The sequence below is a fragment of the Filicampus tigris genome, chromosome 3, assembly GCF_054856515.1.
Source record: "Filicampus tigris isolate MCC_2025a chromosome 3, RoL_Ftig_1.0, whole genome shotgun sequence".
In the NCBI taxonomy this organism is placed as follows: domain Eukaryota; kingdom Metazoa; phylum Chordata; class Actinopteri; order Syngnathiformes; family Syngnathidae; genus Filicampus; species Filicampus tigris.
The window spans coordinates 7,731,136-7,749,189 of NC_141219.1; the positions used below are offsets into that span (position 1 = coordinate 7,731,136).

Consider the following 18,054-nt stretch of genomic DNA (forward strand, 5'->3'; position numbering starts at 1 on the left):
TTTGACGTTCCTCCTGCGCTGAACACACAACCTGATTCATATTTATTTGTGAGACATCTTTCTATTTATTTGGGAATCAATCACGATGACTTTGTGGCTTCTAAGTGCAGGTTCCTAATATGAGGTGGCAAAATTAGTCACACAAAGTAGCAGTTGTACAGATACCGTGGAGCTGGCACAAGACAGCACTGATTCAATTCCTTCACGTAGTCCTTTCACACAATGTCAATCTTCCACGTATTCAAAATAGTTTCTGCATCAATTTAGATCCTGGCCAAAACTGTCCTATAGCCCATTTGTATATATGAACTAGGTTTCAACTGTATTAAAGCATATCTTACATTAGAAAATGGATGATTGACTTTTATCAACAGTTTTTGGTATCTACACAGTATATGATCCTTATTATGCTGTTTTACCCTTTTACTGTATGGAGATTGCCCCATGACCAGCCTTCAAAAATGTTTCTGCAGGAGCCTGTGTGGGTATGTGGATATTGGGAACCTGGGTTCCTCAGCAGCATATCGATCCAAAACTTCTAAATGACAAAACAAACAAACACAATGAAAGTTTTGGAGTGGCCTAGTCAAAGTCCAGCCTTGAATCTGATTAAAATGGTGTGGCGTGACCTTAAAAAGGTCGTTCAAGCTCGATAACCCTCCAGTGTTGCAGGATTAAAGCAAATCTGCAAGGAAGAGTGGGCCAAAAATAGTCCCGCAGAGATGTAAACAACTCATTGCCAGTTATAGAATTATGTTACATTTTTGCAGTTGCTGCTGAGGGTGGCCCAACCTATTATTGGGTTTGGGCGGCAAGTACTTTTTCCACACAGTGAAAGGCAGCTTTAAATAAGTTTGTTTTCCTCCTTAATACATGCTAATGTTTACTCAAGTATCTTTGTCTAGTATATATATTTGCTTGATGATCTTATACAAAGTGGGTAACTACGTAAAAACTAAGACTAAGGACAGGCGGTGTGGAAAATGGTCAAATTAATATTGTGATGTTGTACAGATGCTGATCAAAATAGGTCACGTAAAACACTATGGGCCCATAAAATCTGCATCAGTTTTCTCCCCCTTAGGTGAAACACTGGATGTTAAGTGGGCGTTGCCGCTTGTTGTTCAGTACTGATAGACATTTGTCACGACAAGTTGGCGTTCGTATTCCAGATGTACAGCCTTCAAGTCATCACTCACCGCAAGATGAATAGGAATTTTGCAGTCTCTCCAGTGACAAGGCTAATGTGCACTAGCTCCAAAAAGACTAAGACACTTGAAAATGAATCAGTCATCAGTTCTCCATTTACTGATGATTTTAGAATGGTCCGTGAGGGCGAAATACCAAATAAGCCAGTGACTTGGCTGGTGGATCTCTCTGAGGCTATTAGATTACCACAAAACTAAAGTTGGCAGTTATGTCAGAACAGCTATTTTAAAAGTATGGGCTGGTATACATGACTCACACAGACTTTTAAAAACTAGTCGCTTCTCTACATGATCAGAAAGTTTTTACTTCTATATGGACTTACTGTGTATCATGAGTTTAAAAGGCATCTTTTCAGATGGAAAATTTTGCTCCTGGCAAACACAAAACAAAGGGCCATAGTTTTAATATTTCAAAATTTTATTAACGAACATAATCTCTGAGGAACAACAGCAGTTCTCGCGCTCTCTGTACATGCAACTGTAGAAAATAACAATTTTGAATTTTTACTTTTCAGTTTTAGTCTTATACCCACTCATTTCAGGTTCTCACATTATTTTTTGTTTTCTATTTTTTTTTTCTTTTTTCTGGAAGTCAAAAACAGCTAAAAGGTGAAAGTACTGGATTTCTATTACAGCACTGACGATAGCATCGACAAGCCCTCAAATTTGCCCACCCCCCCTTAGCTGCTCCAACAATATGTACACGAACTACATTGTACAAATAAAAAAATGTTACATTGTTACATCAGATCCACCTGCGGCGAGCGTACTCTGCTCGTTTTCGTTAGAAGCCCACATCCTACACAACTTTTCAGACTAGTACAAAGAAGAGGGTGCAAAACGTCCTGGGAGGTTTTATTTACACAACTATTTACAGTATGTCTCTTTCACGCATTACAAGGAGGGAAATTTACACAGCGGAGACCAACTTTAACCAAAACATACCACAGGTGCCAGAAAAAAAATAGATAATAAATAGGTTATTTCTCACCATTTTAAGAGTAGTTCTCCATGCTTTGTATAAGTCATTGTCCATTCTAAAAAAAAAGAACAAGGAAACAGCTACAGTCTGGGTTTGAATTTAAAAAAAAAAAATGTGACAAAAGAAAACTAGAGGAAAAAAGGCTTGAAATCGTGATACTATCAAATGAAAAAATAGCAATTATGTATATCTAAATCCAGTAAGAAAACCAAAACAAATCTAAATTATGAGTGAATGTGAGGATTGTAGAGGTAATATGTTGCTGACTGAGGTGGTGTCAGGCTAGCATCTGTATCACCACGGCCAAGTGTTCGACTGTGCATCTGACCACTGATGTGTGAGCGCTCGTTGGATGTGGGAATCACTCTGCGTGGCTGATTAATCACACTGGAAAATCAACCTGATTTAGTCTATTGCTCTGTGTAACGACATGCGCGGGTGGGCGGGGGGCCTTGCAAAAACGTTTCCAATGAATCGCAGTGTGCGACTGTGGCAACCATCACCATTTCAAGCCTTTGTCGTTCAAATCAGTGATTGATTGCACGAGTACAAACAAAGGCTGACGGACGAAAAGCAAAACACAGAGGATGTCTTGTAAACAATAGTGAGGGTTTCGACGGACAAACATAGTAACGGGTTTACATTCTGCTTGATAAGCATTGTGATTGACATGCCACTGGTGTTAGAAACAAAAAACACCTATGAGATACAGAACGGTATAAAGAGTTAAAAACACACAATAATTCTGTGACCAAAACACAACCTAACTTTGGAAGTAACCAACACAAACCAAGAACAACTAAGTGGGGAGAGGGGGGTAAAAGTACAAAAATGAATGTCGACGTGACCAACCTGGAGGGTGTAACTATACTTCTAGCCACTTGTCTGCACAGTGTAATAGTACTCAATTACACATCCTAAACACAGCAATGACTTGATTGACTGACAGTATGTAGAAGGCCTTCTAACTCATTCACTGCCAGCCCAGTTAAAACGAATCTTTGACGTCTATAGTCGTTAATGGCATTGAATGAGCTTTTACAGAGAGTATCTGGAGCAGAAAAGAATCACATTTTGAACAATAAAATCCAATACATTTGGCAAAGACTACATTGATTTATGTACGTTTCTGTGTGATTCCATTTGGGTGCTTTCTGGATGAAAAAGTAACCAAATTGTGTAAATGATAAAAACCTTTTGTGACTGGAGAGAAGTGCATCACTTCTATCAAGAACAAATGTTAATTGTTTTGAATTCAGAAAAGGGCTCCGATCACCTAATGAGTTGGAGCGGTAAATATTAAACAGACGTACAAGCATCCAATTTGAAGGCCCCATCCTGTACATAGTCAAAAGTACTTAGTGTTCTACCTCACTGGCGCCATCCAGCGGGTCAGCATTGCAATGTGTAAGGCTAAGCAGTAACGTGGAACATTAGTGAGACAAAAAGTTCAAAAGGTCAGCATGGAATAAAACCTTTTAACTCTCCGGACTCACTCTTAATTTAGACATGTGAACAGAATATGATGACCCTGATGGTTTTAGACAATGATATTGGGTAAGAAAATATTTCAAGCCAATTTTTGAAAGGTCAAAATGCAAATAAAATTGAAAACATTAAACATAGCCACAATGGTTCTGTTCATGAACGACATCACTTATGCTTTCATTCAAACAATAAATATCTATGTGACTTTGCCCAACAATGAGTACATTAGTTTTCACCGGAAAAGGCATTTTCTTGGTTTGAGATTTCTCCGATATAATTGTGTAGTAAAGCAGTGAGTAATATTCCTCTATTTGTTAAATAAGTCCTCGTCTATTCTGCTACATGTGTGGAAATACGTCGGTTGGCCTTTGGGGGCACCCAGAAGTGGTGTCTGTCAGCCATTTGTAAGTTAAGGTGATGTCGTTCCAGGTGATCGTGACAGGTAGGACTATACAACTTTGCCTTTCCAATACTGACAGAATTGAGTACATATTTGGCCCACAGATATGAGGGAGGGAAAGTGCTGCCCAAAAGTGAACTGTACATAAAAAGATACTTTTTATTTCTTTTGTTTTTCTTTACACTTACTTGAGTGATATTACAGTACATAGGTTATTTACAACTGTGCAGTAATGTGTGGCAAAATAAATTATCTAGAAGGCAGCAAGAATACATTGGTTAACGAATATAAAAACTGTACATAATTTACGGAATACAACTTTTTTTTTTTCAGTTTTCTTTTGTTTGTTTTTTTCCATTAAACTAATATTGGCTCTGTAGTGTTTCAAGTCACTTCCTCAGAAACAATGAAATGCCCAAGTAAAGAAATAGACAAACAAAACAATATTTCTCCCCGCCTGACAAACGAAAATTTCTCGATAGTCTCTTTGAATGTCAACATTCGTTGTGTTTGTTTCTTCGTGTTGTCCCTGTGGTGCTTTTGCAGTCCAAGGCGCTCGGATGCATTTGTGGAACAAGTGAGCTGGTTGAGAACACTCCGTGCGGTCTGACCTCAGGGACCCGCCGCGCTACTCGTCGTCTGTCCTGCATGGCTGAGAGGATGCACCAACAGTTTCTTCCTCTCAGACTTGCGCGTGCACACACACCCACGCGCGCTCGCACACACACCCACACTTGTATCCATTTGCCGTCTCAGATTTGACAGTGTGTGCAGCCCAAATCCACCAAGCACCTGCATCTTGATTCCTGGTCTGTCACTTGTAGTCATCTCATAGTGGATTCTCACAAAATCCACTCGATGCACCAGGGTTTTGTTGACATCCTCTGGGGAAGCACTGGCTTGTGCTCCTGGCCCCAACAGGGGAGGATCCTTTTCAGCTGCTCCCATGGTACGCAGGCACCATGTTGTTGGGAGAGCTCCTCTTTGACACATCTCCCCAGTGGTGGGTCTTGTGAAGCAAAGCCCCCAAAAAAATGAATGCAGAAAATATATCTCTGTCCCCCGTCTAGCCACCGCTGAGCACAAGGGAGTTGAGGGCCAGTGCTGGAAAGCAAAAACGGTTTCTGCTTTTCATGCTCTGATCACAAAAGGAGTAAAAACTTTTGAGAATGAAAGTGCAAGTTGAGTATTTTTCTTTCCCCCAGTAAAAACAAGTTTCCTTCTTCTAGGAAGGGAACCAAGAGCATGTTTTTTAATCTGCACTCTTCCACTGTACTTTTGCTGTTTTCCTGTCTGAAGGCCCTTCTCAAATTTGCTAGCCCTTTCCATTTGTTCTGTTCAACAAATTCTCTCTAAAGAAGGGATTTGGATAAAGTTAACTCTTTATCACTGCGCCAAGTTGTGTCACGCCGGCAGAAGGACAAAGTCGTCGTTGACATCAACCATTGGAACGTAGAAGGACGGCACTTCGTTGACACAGAGGGACTTATGTCCTGCAGGATCCAATTCCTGGACTTTCAACTGCCATTCCATCCTTTGTACGGCGTTGAGGGCTGCCGCCTCGTGCTGTTGCCGCATCAACAGACATGTCTAGAACAGAGAAAAAGTGTGCATAAACGACACCAGCAAGAACGGAGAAAAAAAAAATAAAATAAAATAAAAGTATTTGGTACCATGACCTACAAGCTTAATTTGTGTCATGACCAGTGTCTTAACTCAAATCACTCATTTCAACGTTCCCCACTAAATAAATCGAATGCCATTAGTCAATTTGAGCCCGCCCACCCAAAAAATGTAACATTTCTTTTAATTTAAAAAAGAATTCTACAGTATTGGGAGTTTATAAAAATATTACGTAATAATTTGCAGCATGGCTTTATGTTTCAATTCAATGGACAATGTGCTGCTCCTTCGAATATGCGTGCTTTCTGGTGTGTGCACCTTGGCCACCGGGGGGCAGCTAGCAGACCTTCCTAAGATGAAGTCCTGTGGTTGGATAAATAAAATGTAATTCTTTAGGTACTGTATATCTGAATGTTTAGTTTTACATCAAACTTCAAATTGGAGTGGCAATAAACAACAGTTATCTGTACTTTCACATTTCGTGGTGGAGTGCTTGGAGCTCACTTGTGTCAAATGTTTGCTAGCAAGGCAATGAAAAAAAAAAAAAAAAAAATAGAATGCCATGCAAAGGCTCTTAACTCGAAACACTAATAAAATGGGGCGCCCCTAAATTAAGGTAGCACTGTACAAGTAAGATCACTAGATTTATACCTTCATACGGTCATATTTATCATCCACATCCTGAATCCAGGAGATGAACTGTCGTGCGTTGAAGCGATCTCTCACTGATTTGTTCTCATCACCCTAAGCAAACACACCAAGTTATGAACAAGGAGAAGTAAAACAAAATCATTCATCATCACCTTTCAAGTCACGTGTGTGTTTAAATACAAATCATACCTGGCTCTCTGATGGCATATTGTACACTTCAGAGTCCAAAAGCATGGTGCAGGCACTAAACGGCACAGCCTGATTGGCTATGGTCCTCGCAGCTCTGCAGTGGACTCTCAACACTTCCTGCTCGCATGAGACAATCAGCTTCTCCTTTTAACATAAAACAAGATCGAGAAAACAATCAAGGAAATGAATTCCTTTGCATTTCTGTCAAGTATATGCTTTGATCTTCCACCTCAACCTCCCTCGTGTGAGTATTTGGCTCCCTGAGTGCAGAGCATGCCAAGAACACAGCCACCCAACACAAAAAGCAATGCAGGTAATCATGACTTATATGTGGAGAGTAGGGCTGTTCGATTAAGCGATTTTGAACCGAAACCGAATTTTCGGGATCAAACGATGTTAAAAAAATTCAAATGGGCACGTTAGATTTTAAAAAAATTTTGGTCTATCTAAGCCACCGTAGTTTCCTCTGCATTTCCGCTTCCTCCCACGAGCGCGCATACCGGAAAAACTACAACACCATCCATGGCTACCGGCAATTCTGCTATTTGCTCAGGCAAGTGAGCGTTAAGTTAATACAGTAAATCGGGCAAATATAGATCTGTAGTGTAGTGTGTGCCCCGCATGTACATTACAACCCGCGAGCAAGTAACTCAACGTCTGAAAGGCGTCAATTTTTTTCTCCTCTACAACGGACCTCTGGCCAGCCGGTGCATACGTACTTTTAAGATTGACAGTGCATTGTATTATTGAGTGACAGTTTTGCACTAATCATTGATTTATGTTTAAGTAACATCAGGGAGAAATGTGAAAGGCTACTCACTAGCTGGTTGGCAAAATGACTTTCTGACAGACTGTTTGGTTTACAGACTTGACTGTCTACCTTCTCTCATGTTGATGATTTTGTTTCAGATGGTATATGCACTTTCTTATTTCATTATTGCTTTATATTAAGAACAGATCTGAAATCTATTGTGTAAGTAAAATGCTGTTAATCCCAATGGATTGTTCTGTGTGTATTAAGTTAAATTAACTGGGATTTTGAGTTCAAAGAAAGAAAAATTAAGTTTAAATAAAAGACATTCAAAATACTTCATTTTTCATTATTTTTTAGTTAAAGAAATCGTAATCGTAAAATCGGGTTTGCGAGAAAATAATCGGGATTTTCTTGTTAGGCAAAATCGAACAGCCCTAGTGGAGAGTATGTTTTCCTTACCCGTTCTATGCTGTGCTGCAACCGGAGCTTTCCTCTGACTGCCTCCTGTTGTCTGAAGAGCTCTTTCAAAGGCTCTGACAATGATGGTGGTGGGGCAATCTGTTAAATGACAAAAATCATTTCACTGCTCTGCACACATTATTTTACAGATCTACCCATTGAAAACTTTCGGAAAATGTTGCCAAAGGAGACTGAAACTATGGCATTCTGCCATTATTAAGACAAATCTATCTCAACTTACCACTGGGATATGAAGCTTGCTGAGAGGCTTCCCATCCAACAGATATGAGCCAGTGTAGGTCACATACTCAGCATAGCACTGCGGGGCCTGTGGGGTGATGTAGCACAGTATTTTCCTCTTTTCCTCAATCTTCTTCCTGATCTGCAGATACTCAAAATATGGGTTGGAACGATCACTGTGGTAAGGCTCAATGTCATCCAACTTTATGGCATTGACGACGACAGCCAACGTCTGCTGAATCATTTCCCGAGTCTGTTGCATGGCCGTGTTCACGAGCTGTACTTGCACCTGCGGCCCAGTCGAACGGGGAAACTTCCTCTTTCGCGGGTGCTGGGTCTGGGAATCATCTTCCTCTACAGGTAGTGGACGGCCTTTACTTGTTTTGCTCAGAACCACTGTAGGCGAGGTGGTTAAAGAACTTGGTACAGACAGAGTCAGAGTAGAATTGGATGAAGTAGATGAGATGCTCAGCAATGAGTCTTTGTCTTTCTTTAGAGCTGAAAAGGCCAACACTGAATTTGGAGTTGGTGTTCTTGCAGGAATAGCATTAATGGTCACTACTGGACTAATGGTCACAGACAGGGAAGTTGTTGACGAAGTTATACTTGGAGAGGAAACTACAGCAGAAAGATGGTTCTTGGCCCGGTTGCGTGTTATCCTCTGAGGGATTTCTTCCACCTTTTTGGGAATATCTGCGGGCACTGTGCTCGGGGGTCCCTGGACTGGCTTTTGTGCTGTCTCTTGAGTGTCTGAAGGCTCCAGTGAACTTGGAGGGGTAACAGCCACTGGGAGGTGAGGAACAGGATCGAGAGATAAAGATTCTGTTATGGGCTCTGATATGTCCTCCTGTCTCACCTCTGACTTGTCAACTGACACAGTGTCCTGTGGTAACGGCAAAGACTCAGGCATGGGGTGAATCTGGATGTGATGTAGCTGGCTGGTCTCGGATTTCACTGATGAAAACAACATATCAGGTTCAGACTCATCAGAGCCTCCATATGGCATTTTACTTTCCAACATGATGTTCTGTTGAGTAAAAGCTAGAGGGCTATTGACTGGAACACTTTGAGGCTCTGGGTCTAACTCTTGCTGAAAGGTGTCATGAGATAATGGTACAACTAAGTCTTGGCCAGTGGGTTCCCCCAGCCTTTGGTCTTTAGCAGAGCATGTACTCTCCACAAGACCTGAATGGTCTACCTGCATTAAGTCTGGTTCATCAACATCCATAATTGTATGTCTGATGTGAGATTGCACAGTCTTGTTAAGGTCAACAAAATCAGAGTCTCGATGCTCAGCTTCTTCTGACTTTTCTGGGAGCGGGAGGTCAGGCAAGGAGAATGGTCCAAGGTCATCCAGCTCATCTGCATCAGCAGAGAACGGATCTGCCCAGGGAACAACTGGCTCAGGAGCAACAGCCGGAGTAAGGTGTCCGTCAGTGGTTGGGCAGAAGGTATGTGTGCTCTGCCTAATGCCTGGCTCGTCACAAGCGGTCTCTGTGTCCATCTGGTGAGTAACCTCAATATTAGCTTTGTTGCAGTCCTGGAAAAAAGACTCCAGTCTTGTGGAGGATGAGGATGTATTTAAATAACTGGGTTCCTCATCCAGGGCAGTATCAGGTCTCTCAAGAGAAGGGATGTCAGCCACAGCCTCCTTCTGCTCATCAAAATCCTCAGGGTCTTCTTCCTTGTGCCACCTATTCCAGGTGGCATATGGAGGAGTTACAGATGGGTGTCCAGACAAGTGCTGCAGATCACTGTCTGAATGAGAATAAGGACTGGTTATTTTGGAGACAGCAGCTTCTATCTCCCCGTATGTTCGATGGGGAGATTTAAGGTCCACATCATGGTTCCAACTCATGCTGTGATCATAACAGTTTTCTCCATGGTTGGGTTCGGGATGCGGCGGAGTGAAATGGTGGACCTCTGGGTCTTGTCGATCTGGCGACTCAACATGCCAGCTCTTTCTCAAAGAGTCCTCAACTTGAACGGGGAAGGAAGGTATTTGCTGTGTGTCATGTACAGCACAATGATCATCATCTGTTCTTTCATCTAAATCAAGGTCTTCACCATCATCTTCCTCTTCTTCCTCTTCTTCATCCCTTTCCTCTATGACAGAGGGGAGGTCTGAGAGGACCAGGTTAGGCTCACTGTGGTGAGGTTCCGATATGTCATCAATGTCAAGTGGAGGCAATGCTGCAGGAGCTGGCGTTGGTGGTGCAGCAATGTCAAAGCAGGGCTCCTGTGGATCTGGCCTGTGAACTGGTGTAGATGGCTTCGGCAAGTAACTATTGTAAACACTGTCAGAAAGATGCTCATTAGTCTCTGTGCAAGTGAGCATCGGTGTTGCCAGATCTGGTGCTGGGTGACTTGGCTCCTGCCGAGGAGACAACAATCTAATTGGAGAGAAATAGGGCGAGGGCAAGCTCTCTAGTCTATCCACAGAGGCCGATTTCTCTTCTAGAATCTGTGAACCAGTAGTAGGATCAAATTCAGCCGATGGATCACTCTGCTGTCGAAGGAACTTGTCAGCCTCAATTTTGAACTCTTCTTCTAGAGGCCTGCGTACATCAGAGGAGGCCGAACGGCTGATGAGCGGCAGCTGGAGGTTCTTTGCCGGGGTAGGGCATGTGCCTTCCTGAAAACCTTGTGAGTACCTGCTGGTGGACAACAGAAAGACAGAACGTCAGAAAACAGTAATGCCTAAGAACAGATAAAAAAAATTAACAAACACACAAAATACCTCTCAAAGAAGGACGGGGAACACGCATTCATAGACATAGTCATTGCGGAGGAGTTCTGGCAATCCAGTCCATCAAGCATAATGTCAGGGTAATCTTCTGCACTACAAGATGGAGTCCGTGGAGTCTGCATGACTTCCTCATAACTCGGGCAAGAGATGACGGATGTTGGTGTGGGGACTCCAGTTGGCCTGTTATGCTCTGACCTGGGAGAAGCTGGGAGGTTCTCTTTCATTTGATGGCCAGGCAGCCAGTCTTTTGAGTTGTGACTGTCTGTAGGCGGTTGGAACTTCCGACTCGGGGACATCATTTGAACTGGTAGGCCAACATCCTTCAGCTTCTTCTCTTTAAGACCAGACTCCAGGCTGCTTGATTTCTTAGAGGAGAGCTCACCACGGTTCTTCCTCACTTCGTCAGTAGACTTGGCTTTGTCCTTAAGTTTCGGGTCTCCTGACTTGGGTCTCAGCTTCTCCATTTGTTTCATCCTCTCTTTATGCCTTTTATGACGCTCTTCAATTTCTTGATCTTTCAGACTCAACATCTGACCAAAACTAGTAATTTGATAATCACCATCCACCAGTAATTTTTCACGTGGACGGTTATCTTTCCGTCCTGTGTCTTTGGATTGATTGAGCTTTTCATTTTCGTCTTTAGTTTTTGACTTGGTGTGATCTAATCTGTTGTCCTTCTCCAATATATCCCGATTTCTGTCTTTTTTCACATCAAATTTAGGGCTTTCTTCTTTTGATTTGTCTTTCAAAATTGTGACCTGAGGGCTATCTTTTAATCCTGACTTCACATCTTCTTTGGAGTGCTTTGATGAACCAAATCCATCAATGTGCTTGTTCCTTTCCTCCTTTATTTTATCTTTGTGTTTTTCCTTTTTCTTTTTGTCCTTAGTTCTGTCACTGATGACAGCAGTTGCTTTATCTTTTTTGGACATCTCTTTTTCAAATTCTAGCGTCTTATCAAAATCATCTTCACCATCTCCTTTGCTGCTATACGGGAAGGTGTACGGATCTGCCTCAAGAGGCATGGGCTCCTTCTCGAAAGGTAAGCTTTCCCTGCGACTGTACATGTCTCTGATTTCTTCAGTTTTGTCACGTTTGTCTCCTTTGTCCTTCTTGGCCTTTTCTTTATCTTTGTCGTGGCTTTTCTTAGACGATGAGGAGGAGGAATGTCGATGTCTTTCTTTCTCTCTGAACTTATCCTGGGGTGTGGCTATAGACAGAGAGTCCCTCCTGTCATCAGACATATCTGTAAGGCTGATAGAGTCATAGTAACTTGTGAGGATAGGTTCATGACCTCTGTCAGTGAAGCTGTCCGAAGAAATATCACTGTTCTTGTCATTAGAGTCATCCTTATAATCATTCATAGCTTCTTCTTCCAATTTTTCTAGGAGGGACTTTTCATTCTCACCATTTCCTTTTGATGGCTTTCTATCCTTGGGATTGTCCATCTTGTCTTTATATTTGCTTTTTGTTTTATCCTCACTGTTATCCCTTTTGTCTAAGAGCTTCTGTTTATTTTTCTTCTCTTGGTTTGAGTCCACTGACATTCTGTCTTTTCTTTCCTTATGTTTGATATCGACAGATTCTTTCTTGTCTTTGTTGTGTTTCTCGAGGGAGCCCTTCCGCTCTTTACCTGTGTCAAATGTCGCCTTTTCTTTCTTCTTCTCCTTATGGTCTTTGTCTTTAGCCTTTTCGGCACTGTGTTTAGTCTCTGATGACATTTTCCTTACTTTGTCTGATGGAAAGTGATCCAGATCATCTTGATCAGGGGTTGAGTCTTTTCTCATAGAGTCAGAAACATGAGCACCATTGTAACTGTCCTCGTCGTCACTTTCATCAGTGAAAATGTCAGCTATTTTGTACCATGTTTTCTCTCGGATTTTCTCGGGCTTTCTTTCCTCTTTCTTCACCTCCAAGAAATCCTTCTCTCGGTCAGTGTGTTTGTCCTGCGAGGTCTTTTCTTTCTTGTCCTTGTTCTGCTCTAATGACATCTTTCGATCTTTGTCTTTGCCATGAGACTCCTTGTGTTTGTCTTTTACGCCCTCCTTCTTATCTTTGGTCGTCCGATCAATTTCCTTGGCAGTTTTTTCTGCTGAGATTTTGTCACTCTTGTCCTTCTCCTGATCTGCACCTCTATCCTTTATTTTCTCTTTGTGCTTCTCAGCTTTGATTTTCTCTCGTTTTTCCATTCCTTCAAACTTCTTTTCTTTCTCCTTACCGGAATGGTTTCTTTCACGAATGTCGCACGATTTACTGACTGTATCCATTTCTTTGAAGAATGAGTCATTGCCATATTCATCCCTAATTGACTCCTGCTTGATTTTTGAGTCTTTCCTCTCCTTCATGAAGTCATATGAGTCTTTGCGGTCTCGGCTGTTGTCCAGAGAATCTTTGTCTTTTTTGTCTTTACCCATTTCAGTGGATTCTTTCCGCTTCTTATCTTTTTCAACAGAGTGACTTGAGTTCATTTTTTGTTTCTCCGACCAGTCTTTTTTCTTTTCAGTAGTCTTTTCTGAACAGTCTTTGTCTTTCTTTTTCGATGTGACATCCTTCTCTGGTCTTTTCTCGCTATGATCTGATTTCTTGTCTTTCACTTTCTCTTTTCTCCTTGTCTCTTCCTTTACTGTTTCAACAATAAGTTTAACAGAATTATTGGCTTTGTATTCTTTATACTCTTTGACAGGGGCATCCCAGCTGTCATCTCCATAGAGTGAAGAGTCAGAGGACATCTCTGAGCCCCATCTGTCATGATGGTCATCCGAGGCACTGAGCTTTGTGTCATCCAGGTTGAGGAAACGGTTGTTGACATCATAGTTTTCATACTCAGACTCCTCCTTCAGAACTCTGTCTTTTTTACATTTCTCCTCCTTGGTGGTTTTCTCCTTATCAACCTTTAGATGCTTTTCCTCTTTCTGCTCATTTTTCCGATCTGCTTTTGATTTCTCCTTAGACTTTTTCTTCTTCTCCTCTTTATGGTTTTTTTGTTTGTCCTCCTTGGGTTTTTCCTTGATATTTCTATCCTTGTCAGATTTTACCGGCTTCTCTCGCTCTTCCTTATTTGCTTTGTCCTTGGCAGAGTCCTTAGTTTTCTTATTTTTCTCCTTTTCTGTTGTTCTATGCAAATCTTTGCCCGATGACCAATCCTTTTCTTCAGACTTGCTTTTCGAGAGCCTTTCTTCCTTTTTTGAATGTTCTTTTTCATGTTTTGATAACTTGATCTTGCTTTCAGCTGGTGATTCCGACTCCACAGTTACAGACTTTTGCCTTGAATCATCAAAATCAAACGAGTAGCTTTTTACAAATTTTTCGTTCATGTCTTGATTGAGCACAAGACCAGGTGCCTTATCCTTTTCTTTGCTTTTGTGCTTGTGCTTCACCTTATGCTTCTTGAGCACTTTACCATCCACATCAGTTTTGGAGGCTGTACTATCTGCATTGGCATTTTTGTAGATGTCAGCATTTTTCTTGTCCATTGTGTTATTGTGTACATTGTTATTCTTCTTTTTGTTGTCTTGCCCTTTCTTCTTAACTTGTTTCATTGATTCAATACTGGACTCTGCAGAGGAGTAGTCTGACTCACTTGACAGTCTTGTTCTCACAGAATCAGACAGAGAACTTACATCTGACCATGTTGGAGATGACACAGTCTTCCAGCCATCAGTCCTCCACTGCTTTGGGTGTTGCTCTGCTAATGATGGTGCTTGTTTCTGAGAGTTCAAGTTTACATGTGAGGAGGAGGACGTATTGAAGCCAGAGGATTCTTTCACGATCATAGAAGAATCCTTTATGCTGTTTAATTTATCATCTTCACTCTCCATATCGCCACAATCAGAATCAGATGTACAGAATTTGTCATTGACTTTACCAAACCTGACTTCTTTGCCAACATTGTTTTTACTCTCTTTCTTCCTCTTCTTTTTGACTTTATTCTTATCTTTTTGCTGTTTGGAACTCAGATTTCCAGAGTCTCTTGTCTTGGCATTTGTTTGAAGGGCTTGTTGTCGTGGCGTAGGTGCTGGTGTAAAACACAGCGTCCTGTCATCCTCATCTGAACTGTTACTGTCCGAGATGATCCGCCTGACAGCTTTCTTTGGTGTGAGCGAGTTGCTTTTGGAATAGGTTTTGACCTCCATCTTGGGTATGGAGATGAAACTGTTGGCCTTGCTGACTGTGTCCTTACGGAAGTCTTTTTTCAAGAGGTGCTTATCATCCACAGGGGGGACTCGCTCCTCCTCGTCATCTTCATCAAACTCATACTCATCTTTGACGGGTGTGACAGCAGATTTAGGAGGGTCTAATATTTTCCCTTTTAACTTCAAGCCCTTCTCAAACTCTGAGTCTGTGTTATTGCCATCAACCGAGCTAGATGGGGCGCATGAGGGAACGTCCTCCTCCTCTGAAGATTCTACATGGCGAAAAAGAACAAAGGCAAAGTTAAGATGCAAATAAGAATCCCAAAGCACTTCATCAAAGTCCATATTAAACTACACACCTGACGAACTTTCTTCACTTGACGTGTATGTGCCTTTCCCCAGCAACAAATTCAGCATAGTTGGAGAGTTGGCAACATTCAAAGGCGTTTCACCTCTTCGGTTACTTTGACGTGGGTCCCCCCCATACCGTAAAAGTAGCTTAACCACCTGAATTAAATGACAGAAATAGGTGAAAATTTCTGGGGGCAAATTTTCCAAATTGAGCTTTACCCAAGTATTCAACTGATTGTAGTAAAGAAAAGTAACCTTAAAATGTCCATTATTGGATGCATCATGGAGAGGGGTGTCATCATCCAGACCCTTGGTGTTGACCTCTGCTCCGGCTGCCAGCAGCTGCTTGGCCACATCGTAATATCCCCTGTTGCATGCCTCGTGCAATGCAGTCCAACCTAAGTACAATGGGGAAAAAATATTTGTAACGAGATGAGTCGTAAGTCACTTTCGTTGCACCAGTAGATTGCAATATTTAGTAATCAAGACAAACAAAAATTGACTATAAAAAATTCTGTCACCTGCAAAGTCTTTTACATTCACATCAGCTCCCTCGCTGATGAGTTCCTTAATGCGGCGTACCTCACCACGAATTGCTGCCCTGTGCAGCCGAGTCTCTCCTCTCTCATTTCTTTTATTTACTTTATCTTTGGTTTTAGATGCAGAGTTTGGCGTTCCCTTCTGACCTAGACTGGACTGTGACTGGTGCTTTGGTGTTGTGTCTGTTGATAGGAAAAGAACAAAATTATTACATTCTATACCTTCATCAGATGGATTATGTGTATTGATTACGTCTGAACGATTGATTGCATTTGCAATCGCGATTTGAGAAAGAGCAATTTTGTAATTGCAGAGGCGGGTCATTACTTGATTGACAGTGGAGGGGAGACGCTTGGCTAAATCTGCCGCGCAAGCTTTAAGCTGCGCTATCTTTTAGCTTTCTAACATGCTTGATCTTTTTCACCTCGCATGGTTAAAACTACCCATGTGGGGAAAAAAATAAAAACCCTCACCACCGTGTATGTGTGTTGTGTATTTTGTTCTGTCTTTCATATTAATTAATACTTCATTTGACTTCACCTCAGTATTCAATAGTTAAAAATAGGTCTGATATTGTTGTAATAAAGATTAATTGTTGAAAATTAGATTAGAGAAGGACCTTGAAGGAAAAAAAATCAAATCGCAATTAAATCCCAATCATGGTTTTTAGGGGGGGAAAAAAAAAATCAGAATCAGATTATTTTCAGAATCATTCAGCCCTGGTATTGATAAAGTTTTTGGGAAAAATAAAATAAAAAAATTCAGTGCAGTACTGTTGTTCATCTTTTGGCCAGACGATGGCATCATCACATCATCACACTAAGAATTAGCAGTAGCATGGATCCACTTGATCTTATTTCACAACATTTAAACGATTGGGCCAGTGCACATTTTTTTTATTGAGTTTGCACAGCTATTTCATCCAAATGATATTTGAAACAGTCATGTAAAATGCCTCGGGACATAAATCAAATGAATTTACAGAAATATGTTCATCATGTACTTCCTTTTAAGATAAGATAAGATAAGAATGCCTTTATTGATCCCACAGTGGGGAAATTTTCGTTGTTACAGTAGCAAAGATATAGGTCACACAGGGGCGGCGGCATAATGTGGCCATTAATGTATAACATTGACGGCAAACATTTAGGATCAAACCTATGTAGATATACGCAGTAACATGTGTATATACACTGTTATCAAACTGTATTTGAAGGACGAGCATTTAATTTACAAACAAGTGAGACTAAGTATAGCAATCAGACAGTGTTGATTCTGTTGTTCATCCCACTCAGTGTAACTTGCCCGTCTGGAGTGAATATTGCATTAATAAGGCAGACATTAAAAACTCTTATTGGCCTCCCTAACAACAATGTTGTAATGAAATACAATGTCATTGCTATTCCGTATAACTAAATTCGCCACACCTCCTTATCCCTCTTCCCTAGTGTGCAACAGAAGACGTGGTCTCCATGATAAGCACGCACCTGGACTGTTTACGGATTCCTCAGCAGTCATTTGCATGAGCAGGGCCACCTGCTGCCGCTCAGAGAGGGGGTACCCTGCCCGGATGCCCGGCATCCCCATTCCAAACGGCAAGCCTGCCTTCCGGGTGTTTGTGGGCTCCTTTTTAATGCGCTTCCTCTCTGGACCTGGTTTCTCTGTGGTGGAAAAAAAAGAGAAGTACATTAAATTTAGTGGCTAACAAGGACCCACAGGAACAAAAAAAGTGGAGGCAGACGTGAGTAGAGATGAAATGGTTGACTGATAAGCTGTGAAAAAATTTGAGACAGGATTAGCAATGCAAATCTGTCCGTGTGCATGTAGTAGTTCAGCTCTGCAAAAGATGAAAAAACAAGGAGGGGGGGTTCAGGGGGTTGGGGGCAAATGTCCTGTGAATTGTTTGTAAAACTAACAATCAACATTTTTATGATGCATGCATAAAAAATATTTTTGGATTTACCGTATTTTTCATACCAAAAGGCACACTTAAAATCTTTTGATTTTTTCAAAAATTGTCAGTGTGCCTTGTAATCTGGAGCGCGTGATGTATGGATAGATGTCAGCTTTTCAGTTTGTTGTCTCTAATTTAAATCAATTTGTTATGTTCGCATTCTCATTTGCATCTAATTGGTAGCAGGCGTCTGTTTTCGTCATGCAGGATCTAGAACTACTCCCTGCTTTCGTGTCTGAGAATCATGGGAAATGTAGTTCTACAAGCCTAATGCGAGCTACTTCTGGCGGTGCGTTTCCAAAATTACGATGTGGGACAATATCATTGCGGTCT

At 41.5% G+C, this 18,054-nt stretch overlaps 1 protein-coding gene across 1 annotated transcript in view; it reads right to left on the reverse strand.

Moving 5' to 3' along the window:
• Nucleotides 1-2,037: 2,037 nt before the first annotated feature.
• Nucleotides 2,038-18,054, reverse strand: part of ankrd11 (ankyrin repeat domain 11) — a 90,634-nt gene continuing 74,617 nt past the window's right edge. Inside the window, exons 5-14 of the mRNA XM_086025360.1 lie at nucleotides 17,255-17,428; nucleotides 15,749-15,949; nucleotides 15,483-15,625; nucleotides 15,236-15,383; nucleotides 10,735-15,148; nucleotides 7,996-10,651; nucleotides 7,755-7,853; nucleotides 6,542-6,685; nucleotides 6,353-6,445; nucleotides 2,038-5,668 (exon numbers count right to left, since the gene is read on the reverse strand). Of these exons, the coding sequence (XP_085881486.1) occupies nucleotides 5,483-5,668; nucleotides 6,353-6,445; nucleotides 6,542-6,685; nucleotides 7,755-7,853; nucleotides 7,996-10,651; nucleotides 10,735-15,148; nucleotides 15,236-15,383; nucleotides 15,483-15,625; nucleotides 15,749-15,949; nucleotides 17,255-17,428 (8,258 nt within the window). The 3' untranslated portion in view covers nucleotides 2,038-5,482. The remainder of the gene's footprint in view (nucleotides 5,669-6,352; nucleotides 6,446-6,541; nucleotides 6,686-7,754; nucleotides 7,854-7,995; nucleotides 10,652-10,734; nucleotides 15,149-15,235; nucleotides 15,384-15,482; nucleotides 15,626-15,748; nucleotides 15,950-17,254; nucleotides 17,429-18,054) is intronic.